General features: G+C 42.0%; 1 protein-coding gene across 1 annotated transcript in view; it reads left to right on the top strand.

The window, feature by feature from the left end:
- Positions 1-23,685, top strand: part of fam135b (family with sequence similarity 135 member B) — a 113,628-nt gene that overhangs the window by 12,828 nt on the left and 77,115 nt on the right. The window contains 1 exon segment of the mRNA XM_034160784.1: positions 12,805-12,901. Coding sequence (XP_034016675.1) covers positions 12,805-12,901 — 97 coding nt within the window.

Below are 23,685 nucleotides of genomic sequence, written 5' to 3'. Positions count from 1 at the left end.
TGGGATGGTCAAAAACTTGTTTGAACTCCCGTATAAACTCAGCATAAGACGTTAGGAGCCGTGAATTCTGCTCCCAAAGCGCCGTAGCCCAGGTGCGTGCCTCTCCTCGAAAAAGACTAATAACATAAGCCACCCGGCTGGCGTCTGACTCGTACATGACAGGACGCTGTGAAAAGACGAGCGAACACTGCATGAGGAAGTCTGCGCACATCTCAACACAGCCTCCGTACGGTTCCGGAGGGCTTATGTATGCTTCAGGGGACGGTGGGGGGGGGGGTCATTGAATGACCAGTGGAACGTCTGTTACAGGCCCAGGACCAGCAAGAGGAGTGGCTGCAGCAGCGCCCTGATCGCGCGCTTCCACCCTGGCGGTGAGAGCCTCCACCCTCCGGATAAGGAGAACATTCTGCTCGGCCACTAAATCCAGCCGAGCCGTGAAGGCGGTTAAGATTTGCTGCAGCTCACTCAACACGCCTCCTGCTGACGCCTGCGCTCCTGGCTCTTCCATTGGCCGTTCAAGCTCGGGTTGACGCCCCTCGGAATCCATGACGATTGGCCGAGAAATCCTGTTGGGAAGGTGTCGTAGCACGGACCCACAAAAGGGGGCGCAAATGAAAGGACAATGAATAAGCCAAAAAGTAACAATTTAATGTTGTGATAATACACAACTAAATACACAGAAATTGTAAAGTCAATTGACACCAGGTGACGTGTGGGCAGGCTCGAAGATAGAAGACCCCCGACGAGAGAGAAGCCGCGTCCCACACGGCTTCCACCACCAACGGTCTGAAGAACACCGGAGCCGCCAAGTCCGAGTCCCCAGGTGGCCTCTGTCTTCGGCTGTCGACCCTGGTACTGCTGGCAGAAAGCAGAGACAAGATGAATGAGTGTGAGTCCGCACACTCAGTAATCCACAGTCTGTACACAGTTAGGAGGGAGCACCTCCACCTCCAATCACACACTCGTGCAGCTCCTGGTTAACCACTTATCTGGTTTGGAGTGTGAGGCGAAGCCGTCGCTGTGACACCAAACGCCAATCCCACAGACAAGGAAAACCACCAGGAAAACAGCTGCAACAGAAGTTCAGATTATTATACAACGTATGTGTCAGCAGAGAAATTACCTCTTCAGTAGTCGATTTCTCGGCAAGGAGGTGGAGCTGCCGTCCGGCCTTTATGCTGATGATGATGATGATGAACGAGTGACAGCTGGTGCAGAGGATGAATGACAGCTGTCACTTCTTCTGGGTCTGGCGCCCTCTCGTGCTTGGAGCCCGCACTCCAAGCAGGGCGCCCTCTGGTGGTGGTGGGCCAGCAGTACCTCCTCTTCAGCGGCCCACATAACACCCACCCCTCTTTGCAAATCTGTCCTTAAGTGACAAAAACATTTCAGCTTCCTTCAAAAGCTGCTTCAAAGATTCAGCTGTGAACACTCAGTCTTTAAATCTCTTCACTGACATACTTGGAAAAAATATATTCTTTTCAGTTTTTTTTAAACAGATGAATTGTTTGGCATTGTTTAAGTTCTTGATTCAAGTTATTCCATGTTTTTACTCCACTCACAGAAACACAAAGTCTTTTTAATGTACAAAATTTTTGAATTTGAAAACAATACAAATCAGATTATATTGATTTTCCCTTTCGATAAAGTGACTGAATATTTCAAATCAAATCCAATCAATCAAATCAAATCAATTTTATTATATAGCGCCAAATGACAACAAACAGTTGCCCCAAGGCGCTTTATATTGTAAGGGAAAAGCCATACAATAATTACGGAAAAACCCCAACGGTCAAAACGACCCCCTGTGAGCAAGCACTTGGCGACAGTGGGAAGGAAAAACTCCCTTTTAACAGGAAGAAACCTCCAGCAGAACCAGGCTCAGGGAGGGGCAGTCTTCTGCTGGGACTGGTTGGGGCTGAGGGAGAGAACCAGGAAAAAGACATGCTGTGGAGGGGAGCAGAGATCAATCACTAATGATTAAATGCAGAGTGGAGCATACAGAGCAAAAAGAGAAAGAAACACTCAGTGCATCATGGGAACCCCCCAGCAGTCTAAGTCTATAGCAGCATAACTAAGGAATGGTTCAGGGTCACCTGATCCAGCCCTAACTATAAGCTTTAGCAAAAAGGAAAGTTTTAATCCTAATCTTAAAAGTAGAGAGGGTGTCTGTCTCCCTGATCTGAATTGGGAGCTGGTTCCACAGGAGAGGAGCCTGAAAGCTGAAGGCTCTGCCTCCCATTCTACTCTTACAAACCCTAGGAACTACAAGTAAGCCTGCAGTCTGAGAGCGAAGTGCTCTATTGGGGTGATATGGTACTATGAGGTCCCTAAGATAAGATGGGACCTGAGTATTCAAAACCTTATAAGTAAGAAGAAGAATATTAAATTCTATTCTAGAATTAACAGGAAGCCAATGAAGAGAAGCCAATATGGGTGAGATATGCTCTCTCCTTCTAGTCCCTGTCAGTACTCTAGCTGCAGCATTTTGAATTAACTGAAGGCTTTTCAGGGAACTTTTAGGGCAACCTGATAATAATGAATTACAATAGTCCAGCCTAGAGGAAATAAATGCATGAATTAGTTTTTCACCATCACTCTGAGACAAGACCTTTCTAATTTAGAGATATGCGCAAATGCAAAAAAGCTGTCCTACATATTGTTAATATGCGCATTGAATGACATATCCTGATCAAAAATGACTCCAAGATTTCTCACAGTATTACTAGAGGTCAGGGTAATGCCATCCAGAGTAAGGATCTGGTTAGACACCATGTTTCTAAGATTTGGTGGGGCCAAGTACAATAACGTCTGTTTTATCTGAGTTAAAGCAGGAAATTAGAGGTCATCCATGTCTTTATGTCTGTAAGACATCCTGCAGTTTAGCTAATTGGTGTGTGTCCTCTGGCTCCATGGATAGATAAAGCTGGGTATCATCTGCGTAACAATGAAAATTTAAGCAATGCTGTCTAATAATACTGCCTAAGGGAAAGATGTATAAAGTGAATAAATGATCCTAGCACAGAACCTTGTGGAACTCCATAATTAACCTTAGTCTGTGAAGAAGATTCCCCATTTACATGAACAAATTGTAATCTATTAGATAAATATGATTCAAACCACCGCAGCGCAGTGCCTTTAATACCTATGGCATGCTCTAATCTCTGTAATAAAATTTTATGGTCAACAGTATCAAAAGCAGCACTGAGGTCTAACAGAACAAGCACAGAGATGAGTCCACTGTCTGAGGCCATAAGAAGATCATTTGTAACCTTCACTAATGCTGTTTCTGTACTATGATGGATTCTAAAACCTGACTGAAACTCTTCAAATAGACCATTCCTCTGCAGACGATCAGTTAGCTGTTTTACAACTACCCTTTCAAGAATTTTTGAGAGAAAAGGAAGGTTGGAGATTGGCCTATAATTAGCTAAGATAGCTGGGTCAAGTGATGGCTTTTTAAGTAATGGTTTAATTACTGCCACCTTAAAAGCCTGTGGTACATAGCCAACTAACAAAGATAGATTGATCATATTTAAGATTGAAGCATTAAATAATGGTAGGGCTTCCTTGAGCAGCCTGTTAGGAATGGGGTCTAATAGACATGTTGATGGTTTGGAGGAAGTAACTAATGAAAATAACTCAGACAGAACAATTGGAGAGAAAGAGTCTAACCAAATACCGGCATCAATGAAAGCAGCCAAAGATAACAATATGTCTTTGGGATGGTTATGAGTAATTTTTTCTCTAATAGTTAAAATTTTATTAGCAAAGAAAGTCATGAAGTCATTACTAGTTAAAGTTAAAGGAATACCCGGCTCAATAGAACTCTGACTCTTTGTCAGCCTGGCTACAGTGCTGAAAAGAAACCTGGGGTTGTTCTTATTTTCTTCAATTAGTGATGAGTAGTAAGATGTCCTAGCTTTACGGAGGGCTGTTTTATAGAGCAACAGACTCTTTTTCCAGGCTAAGTGAAGATTAGTGAGACGCCATTTCCTCTCCAACTTACAGGTTATCTGCTTTAAGCTGCGAGTTTGTGAGTTATACCACGGAATCAGGAACTTCTGATTTAGGGCTCTCTTTTTCAGAGGAGCTACAGCATCCAAAGTTGTCTTCAATGAGGATGTAAAACTATTGACTCTATCTCACTCACAGAGTTTAGGTAGCTACTCTGCACTGTGTTGGTATATGGCATTAGAGAACATAAAGAAGGAATCATATCCTTAAACCTAGTTACAGCACTTTCTGAAAGACTTCTAGTGTAATGAAACTTATTCCCCACTGCTGGGTAGTCCATCAGAGTAAATGTAAATGTTATTAAGAAATGATCAGACAGAAGGGAGTTTCAGGGAATACTGTTAAGTCTTCAATTTCCATACCATAATTCAGAACAAGATCTAAGATATGATTAAAGTGGTGGGTGGACTCATTTACATTTTGAGCAAAGCCAATTGAGTCTAATAATAGATTAAATGCAGTGTTGAGGCTGTCATTCTCAGCATCTGTGTGGATGTTAAAATCGCCCACTATAATTATCTTATCTGAGCTAAGCACTAAGTCAGACAAAAGGTCTGAAAATTCACAGAGAAACTCACAGTAACGACCAGGTGGACGATAGATAATAACAAATAAAACTGGTTTTTGGGACTTCCAATTTGGATGGACAAGACTAAGAGTCAAGCTTTCAAATGAATTAAAGCTCTGTCTGGGTTTTGAATTATTTAATAAGCTGGAGTGGAAGATTGCTGCTAATCCTCCTCCTCGGCCTGTGCTATGAGCGTTCTGGCAGTTAGTGTGACTCGGGGGTGTTGACTCATTTAAACTAACATATTCATCCTGCTGTAACCAGGTTTCTGTAAGGCAGAATAAATCAATATGTTGATCAATTATTATATCATTTACTAACAGGGACTTAGATAGTCTGTGGTGCAGGTGAAGGTGCTATATTATTTTTTCTTTTTGAATTTTTATGCTTAAATAGATTTTTGCTGGTTATTGGTGGTCTGGGAGCAGGCACCGTCTGTACGGGGATGGGGTAATGAGGGGATGGCAGGGGGAGAGAAGCTGCAGAGAGGTGTGTAAGACTACAACTCTGCTTCCTGGTCCCAACCCTGGATAGTCACGGTTTGGAGGATTAAGAAAATTGGCCAGATTTCTAGAAATGAGAGCTGCTCCATCCAAAGTGGGATGGATGCCGTCTCTCCTAACAAGACAAGGTTTTAACCAGAAGCTTTGCCAATTATCTATGAAGCCCACCTCATTTTTTGGGCACCACTCAGACAGCCAGCAATTCAAGGAGAACATGCAGCTAAACATGTCACTCCCAGTCCGATTGGGGAGGGGCCCAGAGAAAACTACGGAGTCCGACATTGTTTTTGCAAAGTTACACACCGATTCAATGTTAATTTTAGTGACCTCTGATTGGCGTAACTGGGTTTCATTACTGCCGACGTGAATTACGTGACGTGAAATTTACTCTTAGCCTTAGCCAGCAGTTTCAAATTTCCTTCAATGTCGCCTGCTCTGGCCCCCGGAAGACATTTGACTATGGTTGCTGGTGTTGCTAACTTCACATTTCTCAAAACAGAGTCGCCAATAACCAGAGTTTGATCATCGGCGGGTGTTTCGCCGAGTGGGGAAAAACGGTTAGAAATGTGAACGGGTTGGCGGTCTACATGGGGCTTCTGTTTAGAACTACGCTTCCTCCTCACAGTCACCCAGTCGGCCTGCTTTCCCGGCTGCTCGGGATCTGCTGGAAGGGAACTAATGGCGGCTAAGCTACCTTGGTCCGCACCGACTACAGGGGCCTGGCTAGCTGTAGAATTTTCCATGGTGCGGAGCCGAGTCAACAATTCGCCCAGCTTGGCCTCCAAAGCTACGAATTAGCTACACTTATTACAAGTACCATTACTGCTAAAGGAGGCCGAGGAATAACTAAACATTTCACACCCAGAGCAGAAAAGTGCGGGAGAGACAGGAGAGAAGCCGCCATGCTAAACCGGCTAAGAGCTAGTAGCTGCGCTAAGCTAGCGATTCCTACAAACACACAAAGTGAATAATGTGTAAATAATTTAGAGGTGATTCAGCAGAGGGAGTGCTTTAGTTAAGGCACGTGAAGATTACACTGTGAAACAAATCGTTATCTAGTTAACTAGATCAATCGAACTGTGCAGATTAAACAGCTAACAGATACAGAAAAACACCGCTGTGCTCCAGAACAGGAAGTGATACAATACTGCAGTGAGAGCCAACCACCAGTAGAGGCAAGCCGTCAAATGTGATTAATCCATCCAAATGTGGATGGATTTACAGGTAATTGTTTATTTTGTAGCTTTAAACAATATCTGAAGAGTTCGAAAGTCTATTAAATCCTGAATTCTTAAAATTTTGTTTCAGTGAATAATGGATTTGTGTTGTTTCTGTATCCAGCATCATTGATTATTCTTATTGCCCTTTTTTGCAAACTGATTAGTGGTTTTAGAGCAGTTTTGTAATTATAGCCCCAAACCCTCAGCACAGTAATTAAAATATGTAAGTAGAAGAGGAGCTTTACAATTCTATACATTATGTGCAAAGAGCCTGGCGTGGCCTTCTTATCGTTCATCAACATGTGTGATGATGGCGATGGTCAGGATGTCACAGGTTTGCTGCCAACGTTTTATGGGTCTGATTACTTCAGATCTGTAATGTGCACATCAGTCAGGGAGGAGACTCGGCAGTGGGAGGGCGATCTTATTCCTCTTCATCTATGCTCATGTCTGTTTGGCTGATGTCTGTCAAGGATCTTCACCTGCCGTCCCTGTGTTGAACCTACGTATTTAGCTCTTGCACATTGGCAGCCAATTATAGTGATGAAATCTATTTCTGTCAAGAGGATAAAGAAAGCTGAACTGAACTCCGGGCGCACACCTTCTCCACAAAAATCCAGCCCCGGATTTGACTTCTATTGCATCAAGTACTGAGCTCCTGATGTTTGGTTCCCTTTCCAGGTCATCTGCCTGTATAGGTCACGCTGCTGGAAGCAAGTGCACTCAAAGGTGCATTATGGTTAACATGAAGTCCTTTGGGATAAATCCAAAAAGCTTCACTGCAAAATCAAAACACACACACACACCAAACTACTGGTTGATCTCCACTTTTTAATGGCAGCTAAAGGCTTTAAATTAGAACACGTATCAGTTATCATTCAGAAACAAGCTTCCAGCAAATTATATAGTCAGGTTATTAAGCACTGTAAGAATAAATGAACAGGAAGGAAGACATTGTCCAATGATGAGGTGACTTTGACTCATTGCTGTTATTTCATCTTTGGCTTCATCTTCATCAGCGGAAGCAGTTCACTTATAGTGCCTATAAAGATGTCAGTGTTGCGTTTTTTTTTGCTCTGCTGATTTAATTAAATGATGACTTGACAGCAGTGGCTGATTGAGGAGGGACGTGCACGTGCACGTGCACGTGCACACACATCCGAGGTGTGTCTCCATGTTGATTTGCCTCAAGTTTTATGGTGGATCCCAGTCAATGTAACGCATTAAAATATGATGTTAAAGATACTAACAGTTGGTGTAACCTGTTAACGATGTAAGAGGCGATAATGACAGTCGATACTGGAAATACCGGTTACACTTTAAGTGAATTGGAGAAACAATGGGCCAGTTTTTGCAAAATTAACCATTTCTAAAGATATCACAAGTACAAATCCAGCTCAGCTGTCATCGGGGCAGCCACGTGAGTTTGAATGTTGGTGTTTTGCAAAGTCGGCAACATGACTTTGTCCTTCCACGTTTGCGTCAGTGGTCAGCGAATACGCTGTGGAGGGAAGGTTCTGTCTCCAGACTGTGCCACTGTTTTTGTGTCATGTCTACACTGCTGCATGGTTGCTCTCCTCTCATTATTGATTTTTGTGCACCGTCACATTTGATTAAACATCCGCTCATTACATCTTAAAAGTACATTTGGTACAATTTGTAGAATGCATCTCATAATTGGAGCTGCAGCACAGAGACGCTTTTTCCTGCCAAGAAAAACCACAAGTGTCACTCAGTGTAATACTGCAAGAATACTGCAAATGGCACCACAGTGATTTTGACCAATGGAACCCATAACCATGTGTGTCGTTAATGCATGCATTTCATCATATATCATTTACTTTGCATACAATGTGAATATTTCAGGAAATATCACTAAGAACAAGAGCAAATGGATATTTCTGACATCCGCCAAACTGGATCTGGATCACCTCCAAAACTTTAATGGAGTCTTCCATGCCCTAATATCTACCTTGTGGCTGAACATTTGTCAAATCTGTGCAGTAGTTTTGATGTAATCCTACTAACAGACAGACAGACAGACGCTGATGATTTTATTACATCCTTAGCAGATGTAACAATTAACAGCCACACATATGTGAACACAAACCAAAATGTGTGGGTGGCAGATTTAGCAGAATGGGTAAACGGGATGTTGTCGGCTGTCAAATAAGAACATTGTTGCACAGTGCAGCATTTGTTGAGTAGCACGGTGCACAATTTCTTTAAAAAAAAAAAAGCTTAATGTCTTTCTCTACTCCACTGGCCGTGAAACCATGACTGGTGGTACAAACATGAAGCCTGTAACTCCATCAGAGTGGTCATGGGTGTCTTGGGTGGCTTCACTCACTAGTCTTCTTGTTGCACAGTTACTCTGTTTTTGAGAACTGTCTACTCCGCACAGATTTACCACAGTACCACACTTTGTTTACTGATTGGTGTGAATGAAGTCCAAGACACATTCAGTGAGTTGGAATGTTCATGCATCCATCCTTTAATTGTCAAAAGAATCTGCTGTAAAAGTGATGATTTATAGAAGCAATTACTACTTTTACAGTATTTTACGAGGTCTGTGATGAAAAAAGCAGTCCTTTTTATTTTTTCAAAAAAAATAAAGGATTTGATTCATATGTTTTACGTCAGACAAGCTTGAACCCTCGTGCGCATGCCTGAGTTTTTCACGCGTGTCCCTGGTGACGTTCATTCGCCTGTGGGCAGGCCTTGAGTGAGGAGTGCTCCACCCCACCCGTCGGAAATCTCTTTGTCTGAATAGCCGCTGCAGATGGCGCAAGTTGCTTTATCACAATTTTTTCTGGACCTGTGAGGCATATCCGAATGGACACTATTCGAGAAATTTAGCTGGTTTTCGGTGAAAAGTTAACGGCTGATGAGAGATTATGGGTGTTTCTGTCGCTGTAAGGACTTCCCACGGAGCGGGACGTCGCGCAGCGCTTCCAGGCGCCGTCGTCGGCCTGTTTCGACCTGAAAACATTCTAATTTAAGGCTTAATTCACCCAGGACGTCATGAGAGAACAGAGAAGTTTCAGAAGAGGCCGGCATGAGGACTTTATTTGGACATTCCACTGTTTTAAGGACATTTTGTAATAAAAGACGTGCGCGCAAATTCGCCGAGTTGTTTCCGTGACGACTCGACGAATCTGTGTGCGCCGCGACAGGAAAAACACCTCCGTGTTGAAAACCATTTGTAAAATTCAGGCGGCTTTTGATGGCTTTCAACAAGTGAGTAACTGAGAAACTGTTTAACAGCTTGGGCATGTTCCAACTTGTCCGTTAAGGTTTTCCAACGGAGGTGTTTTTCGTGGGTTTTCATCACGGTTTGTTTTGGTTTATGACCTACTTATTTCCCCAGTAACTATGGGGAAATAACTGCTCAAGGGGTGAAGCTACTGCTAGCTGCTAAAAGTGCCAACGCTGTTAGCATCCAAAATAAAATCACATGACTCACGTGACTCAAAGCACCCACACCCTGAATTTTGCCTAAAGTCATGGCTCAAAGGTTTTTGTGCAAGTATCAAGTGGCAAGTCAAGGAACTGCAACTTTTTTGTAATTGCGGGTACGCCCTGGACAAAATGTCTTGAAAACATCAGTCTTATCAAGAATAAGAAGACTTTAAATAGTAGAACAATTAACTGCTGGTTTTGAGGAGAATTGTTCAAATGATGACACATCCTTGAAACCCGGATGGAATATTAATGTTGGGGTAAACATCAAAATTAGCTGAATCAAACAAAAATCCAACATGGCTGCCATTTTTTCAAGATGGCTGCCTACAGCAATGGCAAATATCAAAATTGGACATCACATAAATGAAACATGTTTGAATAATTCCAGTTTCTATTTGTTTTGGTTTTTTTTAGGATTCTGAAACATGTTATTTATTTTTTAAAATGAAAAAGTAAATGATGAATAAAAAAAAAGTTAGATTTAACTGGTCAGTAATTGAAGAGTAAAACAGTCCAAATGGCGTGAAATAAAATGTATATTATGAGTTGGAGGTCACTTTTTTGTAGTGTAACACAGAGACACTGACAATATCTGGTTTAAGATTTTATTATCAGACCCAGTATTCACTGAAATCCATGAGTTATATTCAGAGGTAGGGAGAAAAAAATTAGCTAGAAATTTAGTAGCCATCAAAAACAAAACAAGAAAAGCTGGTCACCTTGGATTTTCATTTGGCTCCTCAGAACAATTTGAAGAGTACCTAAATGTGAAGATCTAATTATGCCAATTTTAATACTTCTATGATCATTTAAATGTTTTTTCTATTGTTTCCTCTGTGATGATGGCTTCTTGGTTTAATAATTATAGTTGCTTTTATAGTGTTAACAATACCTCTGTTAATTTTCCATGTGGCTTGTTTTGTTTGATAATTCTGGTCTTCTGTGTGTCTTTATTCTATCATTTTTCAGTGTTTGGTTTAGAGTTCTGTTATTTATTTGGTCTGGGGTTTTGGTTAGATAAGTTCTTGTGTCAGGATTTTGGTTTGGTTATATTTTCATTTCAGCTTTTGGTTGAATAATTCTTTTAACTGTGGTTAGTGTTTGCTTTTCTGGTTTAATTCCTTTGTGTTTGGTCATTCCTGTATTTAGTTTCTTGAGTGGATAGTTCTCTTGTTTAGTTCCCCTGTTTTCCTCCAGTGTTTAAGTTGTGGTTTTCTTTCTCCAGCATTAAATATTTGTGGTTTGTTTTATCCAGTGTTTAGTTGGGTATAGTTCTCCTTTGTTGATAGTTCTTGTTGAATTCTCCATCTTCTCTTGCGTTTATAGTTCCCAGTGTTACGTACTAGGTCTCTTCAGAGGATACTTGAGTACCACTGGAATAACTTTGTCAAACGACGGGTTAATTGGGGAGACTCAGATGAAGAATATCACTTTATTATGAGGGACCTCGATAGAAACATTCTGGCCACCTGTTTGGACGATCTCACCGGCTGCACTAGAAGAAGAACAACTTTAAATAGCATTACGGTGGTAAACAGGACTGAATTAAGTTGTTTGAACTTGAGTTAGCAAGTTAGATGAACTCCAACTTACAAACTTAAGTTCAAACAACTCAAAGATGGGGATGAGCTGGTTGTCTTCCTAAGTGGTTGCCATCCAAGTCCCAACATAGTTCCATAGTGTGGTACCTGGAAGCAGCAAAGCAAGGAATCAGTGCATTACAGAGCTGACCTGAGCTGATGTTCAAATTAAAAGTATAGCTCTGGGGTGAATCAGCCAACTAAACACAGTCACAAAACTATTTCAAGATAAAATATCATAAACTTGATTGATTGTCAAGTGAGCCATGCATACTGTAGGTTTAATCAGATGTAATAATAAGAACACTGTCAGTTACTGTAATAGAAGCTGAGGCTGTTCAGCTCATAGCATCCTTCATGAAGAGGACACACTAAAGGTGGCGGCTTCCTGCCGCTCACATCAGACCATTCAATAATTAGATCATAGGACTATGAGAATGGTTCAGGTGCCCACACGAGTCGCCTCAGGTCTGGACCTGGGCACTGCACTAACCGCCGTCCTCCAAAGACAAGATTCTCAAGGTGCCCCCATGGAAGGCAGGCACAGAATTACTTCCATAGAGAGTGGAACCCCCCCCCCCCCCTTTTTTTTTTTCTTTTTTTTTTTTTTTTTTAGCTTACAGGGAATTTTTTTTATGGCAGTTAAAGTGTTTATCCTACTGCCAACCCCCAAAGAGGATTACTTGCAGGCTGGAGGACCACCTACTGTTCCTGGATGCAGAGACCAGGCACAGCGAGCGCACACATAAAATACATAAAATACAGCATCACATGGCAACATTTAAAAAATAAATAAATAAACAAAAATGAAATGGAGAAAGTACTCATGAAAACATGAAGGAACAGAAGAAAAACTTCAAGACCCTCAGTGTCTGTCTGTTGACTCAGTATGAGTTCATCAGCCCTTTGACAGGTTGTTTGTCCATCTTGCTGGGGGTCGTGCCACCGTCTCACCCGTGTGAATGCAACTAGGGGAGCTGGATTATTGGATTAGAGCCGACCGCACCGTCCATGTGGCAGTTGTCGCGGGTTACATCAGCAGGATCATTTATGACCTGACTTCACGTGCAAATGATACTTGCATGTGAAGGAGCATCATCTTCAGCATTTGTCCATGAGGCACATTCTCCATGCAGGATCCAGAGCATAGATGAATGCTGCGGCTGCAGATAGAGGTTACCTTCTAGAGGTTTGGATGTATTGGATGTCTCCCTGGTGGTTGGCATTCAGGACTCAAGGCGGTTCTGTGGTGTGGATGTGGTGAAGCGCCACACCACCGCATACTTCCAAACTTTACTCAGTGTGGCATCCAGCTGAAGAGTGATAACGATGCCTGTCTGCTGTCCACACTCACACCAGCCAGAGATGAGCTACATGTACAAAATGTCATTTTTCTCATGTGAAATCTATCTTCCCTGTCATATTTACCGAGTGCTGTTTCTTTTTGGCAGGTGATGAGTGGGACTATAACATGTCTGAAGTACAGGGAACACTGGAGTTTTCTGTAGAGCTGCACAAGTTTCACAATGTGGATCTGTTCCAAAGAGGGTAAGAAAATTCACTGTATCTGCAGAAATTACATTAGTGTCACAGCTGTCAACTCAGCACTCAGTGAAAACACACCTGCTGCCTGCTAGACTCCAGCATCTCCTAGAAAATGGAGGCAGCTACCATAACTAGCTTTAAAAAATGTGTATGAAAAAAAATAATACTGTCCTGATGCGTAATGTCTTCAAAACAACAGGTTAATATACTTTGGTGTCATAGTTCTTTTAGTAAAATGCACAAATCACTGATGCATCTTTTAGATAAATGAGTTTGCAATGCAAGTACCTGCGGTTTGCCTGCACATCATCACCAGGTACCTGTATGAGTACAGCCTATCCTCACACACAATTCATACTGACACATACAAAGAAGGAATGCACAAAATGTTGAACATATTTGTAGGCATTATCGAGCCAGAATTAAAATATATCAGATGTACACTCACTGGCCACTTTATTAGGTACACCTGTTCAATTGCTTAACAGCAACTCAATGCATTTAAGCATCTACATGTGATAAAGATGACTTGCTGAAGTTCAAATCAAGCATCAGAAAGAGGATTTAAGTGCCAGACGGGCTGGTCTGAGTGTTTCAGAAACTGCTGATCTACTGGAATTTTCACCCACAACCATCTCTAGGGTTTACAGAGAATGGGACCAAAAAAAGAGAAGGTATCCAGTGAGGAGCAGTTGGATGAAAATGTCTTGTTGATGTCAGAGGAGAACAGGCAGACTGGTTGAATGGGCGACTGTGTGATGTCACCATGTCAATATGGACCAACATCTCTGAGGAATGTTTCCAACACCTTGTTGAATCTGTGCCACAAAGAATTAAGGCCATTCTGAAGGCAAAAGTGGATCCAACCCGGTACTAGCGAGGTGCACCTAGTAAAGTAAAGTGAGTGTATTTACTGTTGGGGCAGCATGGTGGTTTAGTGGTTAGCACTGTTGCCTCATAGCAAGAAGATCCCAGGTTCACTTCCCAACTGGTCCTGCGTGGAGTTTGCATGTTTTCCCATTGTTTGCGTGGATTCCTTCCACTTTTGCTTCCTCCCACTTCCAAAGACATACAGGTCACTTGAACTGGAAACTTTAAATTGATCGTAGGCGTGAGTGCAATTATGAGTGAGTTTGTTAGTCTACAGGTGGCGCTGCAATAGACTGGTGTCCTGTCCAGGGTGTACCCCGCCTCTTGCCCTCTGACTGCTCGGATAGACTGCAGCTTCCCCGTAACCCCAAATTGCTGTAAGCTGATATAAAAAAATGAATGATTAAATATTTACTGTTGGGAGGCAGTGATGACATCACTGACAACCACATGGCAAATCATCTGTGTGAAAATAAAATGTGGTCAGTCGTCAATTATTTACTTGTTATTCGAACCCTAATCAAAACACAAACATGCATTTCTGAACATTAAATGGAAAACTTGCTTTATGCATTCTTATGGAAATTCATAGGAATATCCTTGAAATATCATGATTAAATGTTGATAATGATCATACGAAATGCATCACAACAATGTGTTAATTTGTAAAATAACATATTATAGCCGCCATGTGGGGAAAACAGAAAACATTTTATGAGCTCTCTGTCTCTCTTTTTGAATAGGGAAGTGTGTCCAAACCTTTGAATGGTACTGTAAATAAACATCTATCCATATCTATTCCAGCTGCTTAGTGGATCATAAAAACTAAATATACACTAACTAACCTAATGATCAATTTAGATTTTGAGATATCATAGATTTTAAATTGGTCCTGGTGTCAGTTTGAAACAGCACAAGCACATGGGTGAGTATTGATGTAAATGTGATTCATGCTGAGGACTCGATGTAAAAGTCAATAAGAGTGATGCATCTTCATGACTTCTACAAGACAAAAATTATAGTATAAACCAAAAACAGTCCCCAGCATTCGTCTCACACCATGAGGAAGAATGCAAAACAGCTTTCATCTTAGCTGGAATTCATTAGAGTTGATGAATCAATGAGCCGAAATCCTCCGTGAAAGCATGCCAGGACACTGTGTGACCCACCTGTCATTAATACACACACGCTTTACGGACAAAAACAAATGTGCCACAGGAGCATTTAAATCTCTGTTACATTGAATGGGATTTAATAATAAATAGGTCAACAGTCCTGAAGTAAAGAGTCATAAACAGGCTGTGTCTATCTTGCAAAAAGATTAAAATCTCTTCTCATGTGGTTGGCTTCAGGCTCACTCAGCTTGGTCCAAATGACTTTCCCTCTGCAAAGAGGATGAGCAAAAGCTTTGCTGTGTTAATTTCATCAGATGAGGGCACTTCTTGTGTTTGGTGGTTGCCAAGTTGCTTCAGGTAGAAGGAGAGGTCTGAACAGCTCTGGAAAAATTGTGTGTGTGTGTGTGTGTATATATATATATATATATATATATATATATATGCAGTGTTGCCACAGTTACTTTGAAAAAGTAATCCAATTACTGATTACTCCTTGAAAAAGTAACTTAGTTACTTTACTGATTACTCAATTGTAAAAGTAACTAAGTTAGATTACTAGTTACTTAGTTTTAGCTTTAGTTACTTTCCCCAGCTGCCAACAACAACCTCAACATGACAATGATACCTGTTTTGCCAAAACTCACTTTATAGTCACCCTTTCTTGACTTCAATGAAAATAAATACTTGTTTTATAAAAAGTAAAATGAAGACCTCTTTCTTGACCTCATATTTAACTGTTGACAGCACTGTAACAGCAAAACTTCTAACCTACATTGTTTATAAATGTAACTATTAAATCCTAACATTTTTCTAACATTTAAATTCTCTCTAAACATTTTACTTGTAAAAATTATTATTATTTTAAGTAGTATTAGTAGTTGTAGTAAAAAAAAAAAAAAACAGCTTAAAAACTGGACCTTTAATCTAGGGTGTTTGTGGGGGGGCAACTCTTTGTCCCACGCACCCATTTCATCAGATTCGCCCCTGCTTTGGCGTTTGAGCACAAAGAATGGATAACTTTTATTTATCCAGAAAACATGACCAGATTTACAGATAAGAAAGTTTTATTGCGTTTCACATCATGTGGTCCCTCAGAAGAGAGTTTAGGTGCATTTGAGTGGAAAATAGTGTTAATTGTTGACGCGTCGCGGAGGATCAGCTGTTTTTAATGAGCAGATATGGAGCGTCTCAGCTCAGAATTCTAAATAAAGGAGAAAAAAGCATAAAAATGTCTTTGTAAAGCTCAGTGCAGGTGTGCTGTTGTCACCATGCTTTAAGAGGTGAGGACGAGTCGTTGCTGCTGCAGAAAACCGCGGATGAAAAGCTCACAGCTCACTTAAAGTGGGCAGTTCAGTCAAACCCCGACTTCCTGCTCACGGACCAAGTTTAATGCTGCTATGAGAGGAGAGGAGCCTGAAAGCTGAAGGCTCTGCCTCCCATTTTACTCTTACAAACCCTAGGAACTACAAGTAAGCCTGCAGTCTGAGAGCGAAGCGCTCTATTGGGGTGATATGGTACTATGAGGTCCCTAAGATAAGATGGGACCTGATTATAAGTAGAAGAAGAATTTTTAAATTCTATTCTAGAATTAACAGGAAGCCAATGAAGAGAGGCCAATATGGTGGAAATCGTGTGGTCCCGGCTCTTCTCAGGACAGACGTCTTCTATCCTCGAGCCTGCCCACACGTCACCTTGGTGTATTGACTGCTATCAGATTCTGTGATTGTCTGTATAATCGTTGTGCACATTCACAACATTAAATTGTTACCTTTTGGCTCATCTATTGACCGTTCATTTGCGCCCCCTGTTGTGGGTCCGTGTCACTACACTTTCCCCAACAGGATCTCCTTGTACTCCTGTCTACTTTCTTCATCTCTCCAACTATCCCAAACTTTTCGCCAACCTCTTCTCCTTATGCTTTCCTGGACCTCTTCATTCCACCACAAGTCTCCTTGTCTTCCTTCCACTGTCCAGATGTCACACCCAGTACTGCCCTAGCTGTCTCCCTCACCACATCTGCAGTAATTTCCAGTGTCCAAAACTGCTTCCCTCCAACTAGTGCTTCTCTCACCTGCTCGCTAAATTTTCACACAACAGTCTTCCTCATTCAGCTTCCACCATCTGATCCTTTGTTGAGCTCTCACTCTCTCTTCTTCTTACCTCTAAAGTCATCCTACAAACAACCATCCTATACTGTCTAGTGACACTCTCTCCTGCTACCACCTTACAGTCTGTGATTTCTTTTAGCTTGCATCTCCTATAAAGAATGTAGTCCACCTGTGTGCACCTTCCTCCACTCTTATATGTTACCCTGTGCTCCTCCCTTTTCTTAAAGTAGGTTATTCACCAACAGCCATTTCCATCCTTTTGCAAAATCAACTTACCAGCTGTCCTTCCCCATTCCTATCCTTGATACCATATCTTACCCATTACTTCTCAATCACTCTGTTCCCTTCACCAACAGTCGCTCCCTGTCACCACCTCTTTCATGCTGGGCACACTCTCCACCACCTCATCTAACACACTCCAGAAATCTTCTTTCTCCTCATCTCACAACCTACCGTGGGCATATGCACTGATGATATTCTCATCACCCCTTCAATTTCCAACTTCACACTCATCACCCTGTCAGACACTCGCTTAACCCCAACACACTTTTAACATACTCTTCCTTTAAAATGACCCCAACACCATTTCTCTTCCTGTCCTCACCATGGTACAACAACTTGTACCCACCGCTTGATGCTCCTGCTCTTACTTCCCTTCACTTGGGCTCTTGCACACACATATATGTCTTACCTTTATCCTCTCCATCATATCAGCCAGCTCTCTCCCTTTACCAGTCATACTACCAACATTCAAGTCCCCACTCTCATTTCCACCTTCTAGTTTTCTTCTTCTCCCGCTGTTTCGTGGCAACGTTTTCCTCCTCTTCTTCGTCGTCTTCGCCAAGCAGTAGCCCAACTTCCACCGGCACCCTGTTTGGGCAATAGCATCGGTGGCGGACGGTTGTTAACCCGGGCCGCGACCGATCCGTATGGTGAATTCGATTTCTGAGTCTGCATAGTTGGGTTGGCTTGTTTTACGCCGGATGCCCTTCCTGACGCAATCCTCCTCATCAACCTGATCAACTCTATGCGAAGGAGATGTGTTGCACTGCATGAGGCAAATGGTGGTCACACCAGATACTGACTGGTATCCCCCCCCAATAAAACAAACTGCACCTTTCAAAGTGGCCCTTTTATTGTGGGCAGTCTAAGGCACACCTGTGCACTAATCATGGTGTCTAATCAGCATCTTGATATGGCACACCTGTGAGGTGGCTATGGACTATCCTCAGCAAAGGAGAAGTGCTCACTATCACAGATTTTAAACTGGTTTTGTGAACAATATTTGAGGGAAATGGTGATATTGTGTATGTGGAAAAAGTTTTAGATCTTTGAGTTCATCTCATACAAAATGGGAGCAAAACCAAAAGTGTTGCGTTTATATTTTTGTTGAGTGTATTGAACACCCTGCGTTTGCAAGTTCTCCCACTTAGAAATCATGGAGGGGTCTGAATTTTCATCTTAGGTGCATGTCCACTGTGAGAGACATATCTAAAACAAAAAAATCCGGAAATCACAATGTATAATTGTTTAATAATTTATTTGTATGTTACTGCTGCAAATAAGTATTTAACCCCCTACCAACCACCAAGAATTCTGTCTCTCACAGACCTATTAATTTTTCTTTAAGAAGCCCTCTTATTCTGCACTCTTTACCTGTATTGCACCTGTTTGAACTTGTTACCTGTATAAAAGACACCTGTTCACACACTCAATCAATCACACTCCAACCTGTCCACCATAGCCAAGACCAAAGAGCTGTCTAAGGGACACCAGGGACAAAAATGTAGACTGCCACAAGGCTGGGATGGACTACAGGACAACAGGCAAGCAGCTTGTAGAAGACAACTGTTATGATTATTTATTAGAAAGGGGAAGAAACACAAGATGACTGTCAGTCTCCCTCGGTCTGGGATTCCATGCAAGATCTTACTTTGTGGGGTAAGGATGATTCTGAGAAAGCACAGAACTACACAGGAGGACCTGGTCAATGACCTGAAGAGAGCTGAGACCACAGTCACAAAGATTACATTAGTAACACATGATGCTGTCATGGTTTAAAATCCTGCAGGGCAGCAAGGTCCCCCTGCTCAAGCCAGCATGTCCAGGCCCATTTGCAGTTCACCAGTGACCATCCGGATGATCCAGAGGAGGCATGGGAGACGGTCATGTGGTCAGATGAGACCAGAATAGAGCTTTTTGGAATCAACTCCACTTACCATGTTTAGACGATGAGAACAACCCCAAGAAAACCATCCCAACCATGAAGCATGGGGGTGGAAACATCATACTCTGAGGTGGTCTTCTGCAAAGGGGACAGGACGACTGCAACCGTATTTAAGGGAGGATGATGGGGTCATTATTGAGAGATTTTGGCAAACAACCTCCTTCTCTCAGTAAGAGCATTGAAGATGGGTCATGGCTGGGTCTTCAGCATGACAATGACCCCAAACCACAGCCAGGGCAACTAAGGAGGGGCTCCGTAAGAAGCATTCAAGGTCCTGGAGTGGCCTGGCCAGTCTCCAGACCTAAACTCAATAGAAAATCTTTGGAGGGAGCTGAAACTCAAAACCTGAAAGATCTGGAGAAGATCTGTATGGAGGAGTGGACCAAAATCCCTGCTGCAGTGTGTGCAAACCTGGTGAAAAACTACAGGAAACGTTTGACCTCTGTAATTGCAAACAAAGGCTACTGTACCAAATATTAACATTGATTTTCACAGGTGTTCAAATACTTATTTGCAGAAGTAACATACAAATAAATTATTAAAAAAATCATACAATGTGATTACCGGATTTTTTTTTTTTAGATTATGTCTCTCACAGTGGACATGCACCTAAGATGAAAATTTCAGACCCCTCCATGATTTCTAAGTGGGAGAACTTGCAAAACCTCAGGGTGTTCAAATACTTATTTTCCTCACTGTATATGTGTGTGTGTGTGTGTGTGTATATATATATATATATATATATTATATATATATATATATATATATGTGTGTGTGTGTGTGTGTGTGGTGTGGTGCAATGCATCCAAAAAGTATTCGCCGTGTTTCACTTTTTCCACATTACAGCCTTCTTCCAAAATAATGTAAATTCATTTTTTCCTTCAAATTCTACCTACTCACAACACAAAAAGTATTTTTGAAACTTTTGCATATTTATTATTAATAATAATAAAAAAACTAAGAAATCACATGTAGCTAAGTATTCACAGCCTTGGTTGGTCAGTACTTGTTGATGCACCTTTGGCAGCAATTCCAGCCTCAAGTCTTCTTGAATATGATGCCACAAGCTTGGTGCACCTATCTTTGGGCATTTTGGTCCATTCCTCTTTGCAGCACCTCTCAAGCTCCATCAAGGTTGATGGGGAGCGGCGGTGCACAGACATTTTCAGATGTCTCCAGAGATGTTCAGTCGGATTCAGGTCTGGACTTCTGGCTGGACCACACAAGGACATTCACAGAGTGTCCTGAAGCCACTCCTTGATCTTGGCTGTGGTTTTAGGTCATTGTCCTGCTGAAAGATGAACCGTCCACCCCGTCTGAGGTCAAGAGGCGCTCTGGAGCAGGTTTTTAGCCAGGATGTCTCTGTACATTGCTGCATTCATCTTCCCCTCAATCCTGACTAGTCTCCCAGTTCCTGCTGCTGAAAAACATCCCCACAACACGATGCTGCCACCACCATGCTTCACTGTAGGAATGGTGCCTGGTTTCCTCCAAACATGACGCCAAACAGTTCTTTGTATCAATCTTTGTCTCATCAGAGCAGAGAGTTTTGTTTCTCATGGTCTGAAAGTCCTTCAGGTGCCTTTTGTCAAAGTCCAGGTGGGCTGCCATGTGCCTTTTACTAAGGAGTGGCTTCCGTCTGGACACTCTACCATACAGACCTGACTGGTGGACAATTCCTTTGACTTCATGCTTGATTTGTGCTCTTACTGTCAGCTGTGGGATTGTATATGTAGACAGGGGTGTGTCTTTCCAAGTCATGTCCAATCAACTGAATTTACCCAAGGTGGACTCCAATTAAGCTGTAGAAACATCTCAAGGATGATCAGTGGAAACAGGAGGCACTTGAGCTCAGTTTAGAGCTTCATAACAAAGGCTGTAAATACTAATGTACATATGATTTCTTAGTCTGTTTATTTTTCATAAATTTGCAAAAACCTCAAAATAACCCAAAACTTTTTTCACGTTGTCATTATGGGGTATTGTGTGTAGACTTTTGAGGGGAAAAATGAATTTAATCCATTTTGGAATAAAACTGTAACATAACAAAATGTGGAAAAAGTGAAGCACTGGGAACAGTTTCTGGATGAAATGTATTTAACTGTTTGTTTTCCTCTTTAAAAAAAAAACTCTGGAGAGTTTTATTTTATTTATTTATTTTAAAAATTATAGGCTGCAGTTTTAACTTCACTTCTTGGCCACTTCATTTAAAGTTCCTCTGCTTTGTCAGTCATTTTTAACCTCTTACTGCAGTTAGGGGTCACGGGGGTGCTGGAGCCTGTCCCAGCAGTCATAGGGCATCAGGCGGGGTTCACCCTTGACAGGACACAAGTCTGTGAAGGAAACAGTGCTAACCACTAAGCCACTGTGTCGCCCCTCTTCTTTAACTGCTAATTATTCTGGAGTGGGCAGCTCCTCCTGCAGCTCCTTTCAAGTAGAACTCACATTTTATTTTCATTTCTCAACAAGACATCAGTTGATGTGTCTGACTGGAAATCTTACCTTCATCTGAATACAACAAGCCCAAGCGTGGCCTTTTTTCAAAGAGCAATCCAATATAATTCCACAAGACGGCATCTAGCTCCCTCCACTTCCTCATGTCATCACCTCAGAGGGGGTTTGAAATTTTATGTCTGTTCAATGTAATTTGACAGGAGAGTAGCATTTGATTGATGGGCCAATGACTTTATCAGCTCCTCTCCTCTTTTTTCTACAAAATTAAACAACTGAATGAACATCCTCCGAGGCCGGTGATTCCATGATTATTGCCAGGGGTTGTATGTAGAACAGGAAAAAAAGGTGCTTTTTTTCACAATGTGAGGAAAAGTGTAAATGTGCAATTATGTATTTTTTTGTGCAAAAATTAGTTTTAGCACAAAACAATGCTGCATATTCTGCAGTTCGTTCACATTTTTAACATCGCAAATTGAATCTACGTTGTTTGTGAAATTTAATTTTATTATAAAATTATATATTTTAGTGTTTAGTCTTCATTGTTGAAACCTGCCAATGAGTAAACCTGAAGCAAAATCATTGATCTGAAAATTGCACCTGATTTCTGTCAGCTTGTACAAAGTGTTGATTCCATATGCACTGAAAAAAGAGAATGTTTGAACCAACTTAAAAAAGTGTTACAATTGGTAAAAACCTGATAGAATTAGTTGTTTGAACTTAAGTTTGGAAAGTTAAATCAACTCTAACTTACAAACTTAAGTTCAAACAACTTAATTCATTCAGGTTTTTACAAATTGTAACACTTTTTTAAGTTGGTTCAAACATTCTCTTTTTTCAGTGCAGATGCAGAGGATGGGCTGTGCAGATTTTACAAGGCGCCCTCTGGTGGCCGTTTTTGGCCGACGAAAACAACGCCAAATGCAATACAAATACATGTAATACGAGGTCTATTAGAAAAGTATCCGACCTTATTAATTTTTTCAAAAACCATATGGATTGAATCACGTGTGATTGCGTCAGACAAGCTTGAACCCTCGTGCGCATGCGTGAGTTTTTCCACGCCTGTCGGTTGCGTCATTAGCCTGTGAGCAGGCTTTGAGTGAGGAGTGGTCCACCCCCTCGACGGATTTTCATTGTCAGGAAATTGCGGAATGATTTGGGCTTTTTTTCCATAAGGAGTCTTACTGCTTTAAGGATGGCCCCCAGCGGTTGTGGGGCGCGCCGTGCTCCGAAGCCGCCATCGACACGCTGAACGACCATTTCATTTCTAAACGGATGGCTGTCTGGATCCGTGACCATCGTGTGCCATTTCTCTGGTTATCACAAGAGCTGGACATCAACCATTTTCCGGCAGATTTCACTTTTAACAAGAGATTTTGTCATGGAAAGCCAAGCGGAGGCTTCGCGCATCACGATGGATTCACTACTGGAGCGAGACAAAATCACCTCCATTTTGGTCTCACAGGACGGCTTTGAGATGGCGTTCAGACAGCTGTCAGTGGTTTTTCCATCGAGTGATTATCCAAGAAATTGTGGATGTGCCTGGACATGCCAGAACATGTCCTGTGAGGCTTCATCACGGCGTTGATTTGTGCCATGCGGCACTGCCGCGACGCGCGAAGCCTCCGCTCCTCTTTCCATGACAAAAACTCCTGTAACAGTGGAATGTGGCGTTCATTTCCAAACTGGACGCTGTGTTTTATCCAGGACGTCGTCTGACTAGCACAGGAATTGTGAAAAGACGTGGACGTCAGCACTTTTTCGGCACATTGAGACAGACATGCGGAGGAATTCCGCGCGTCGCGGCGGTGCTGCATGGCGCACAGCAACGCCGTGATGAAGCCTCATGGGACATGTTCTGGCATGTCCAGGCACATCCACAATTTCTCGGATAATCGCTCGATGGAAAAACCACCGACAGCTGTCTGAATGCCATCTCAAAGCCGTCCTGTGAGACCAAAACGGAGGTGGTTTTGTCTCGCTCCAGTAGCGAATCCATTGTGACGCGCAAAG

This window comes from Thalassophryne amazonica, chromosome 20 (genome assembly GCF_902500255.1).
Source record: "Thalassophryne amazonica chromosome 20, fThaAma1.1, whole genome shotgun sequence".
Classification (NCBI taxonomy): domain Eukaryota; kingdom Metazoa; phylum Chordata; class Actinopteri; order Batrachoidiformes; family Batrachoididae; genus Thalassophryne; species Thalassophryne amazonica.
This window is presented reverse-complemented; position numbering and strand designations above follow the sequence as displayed.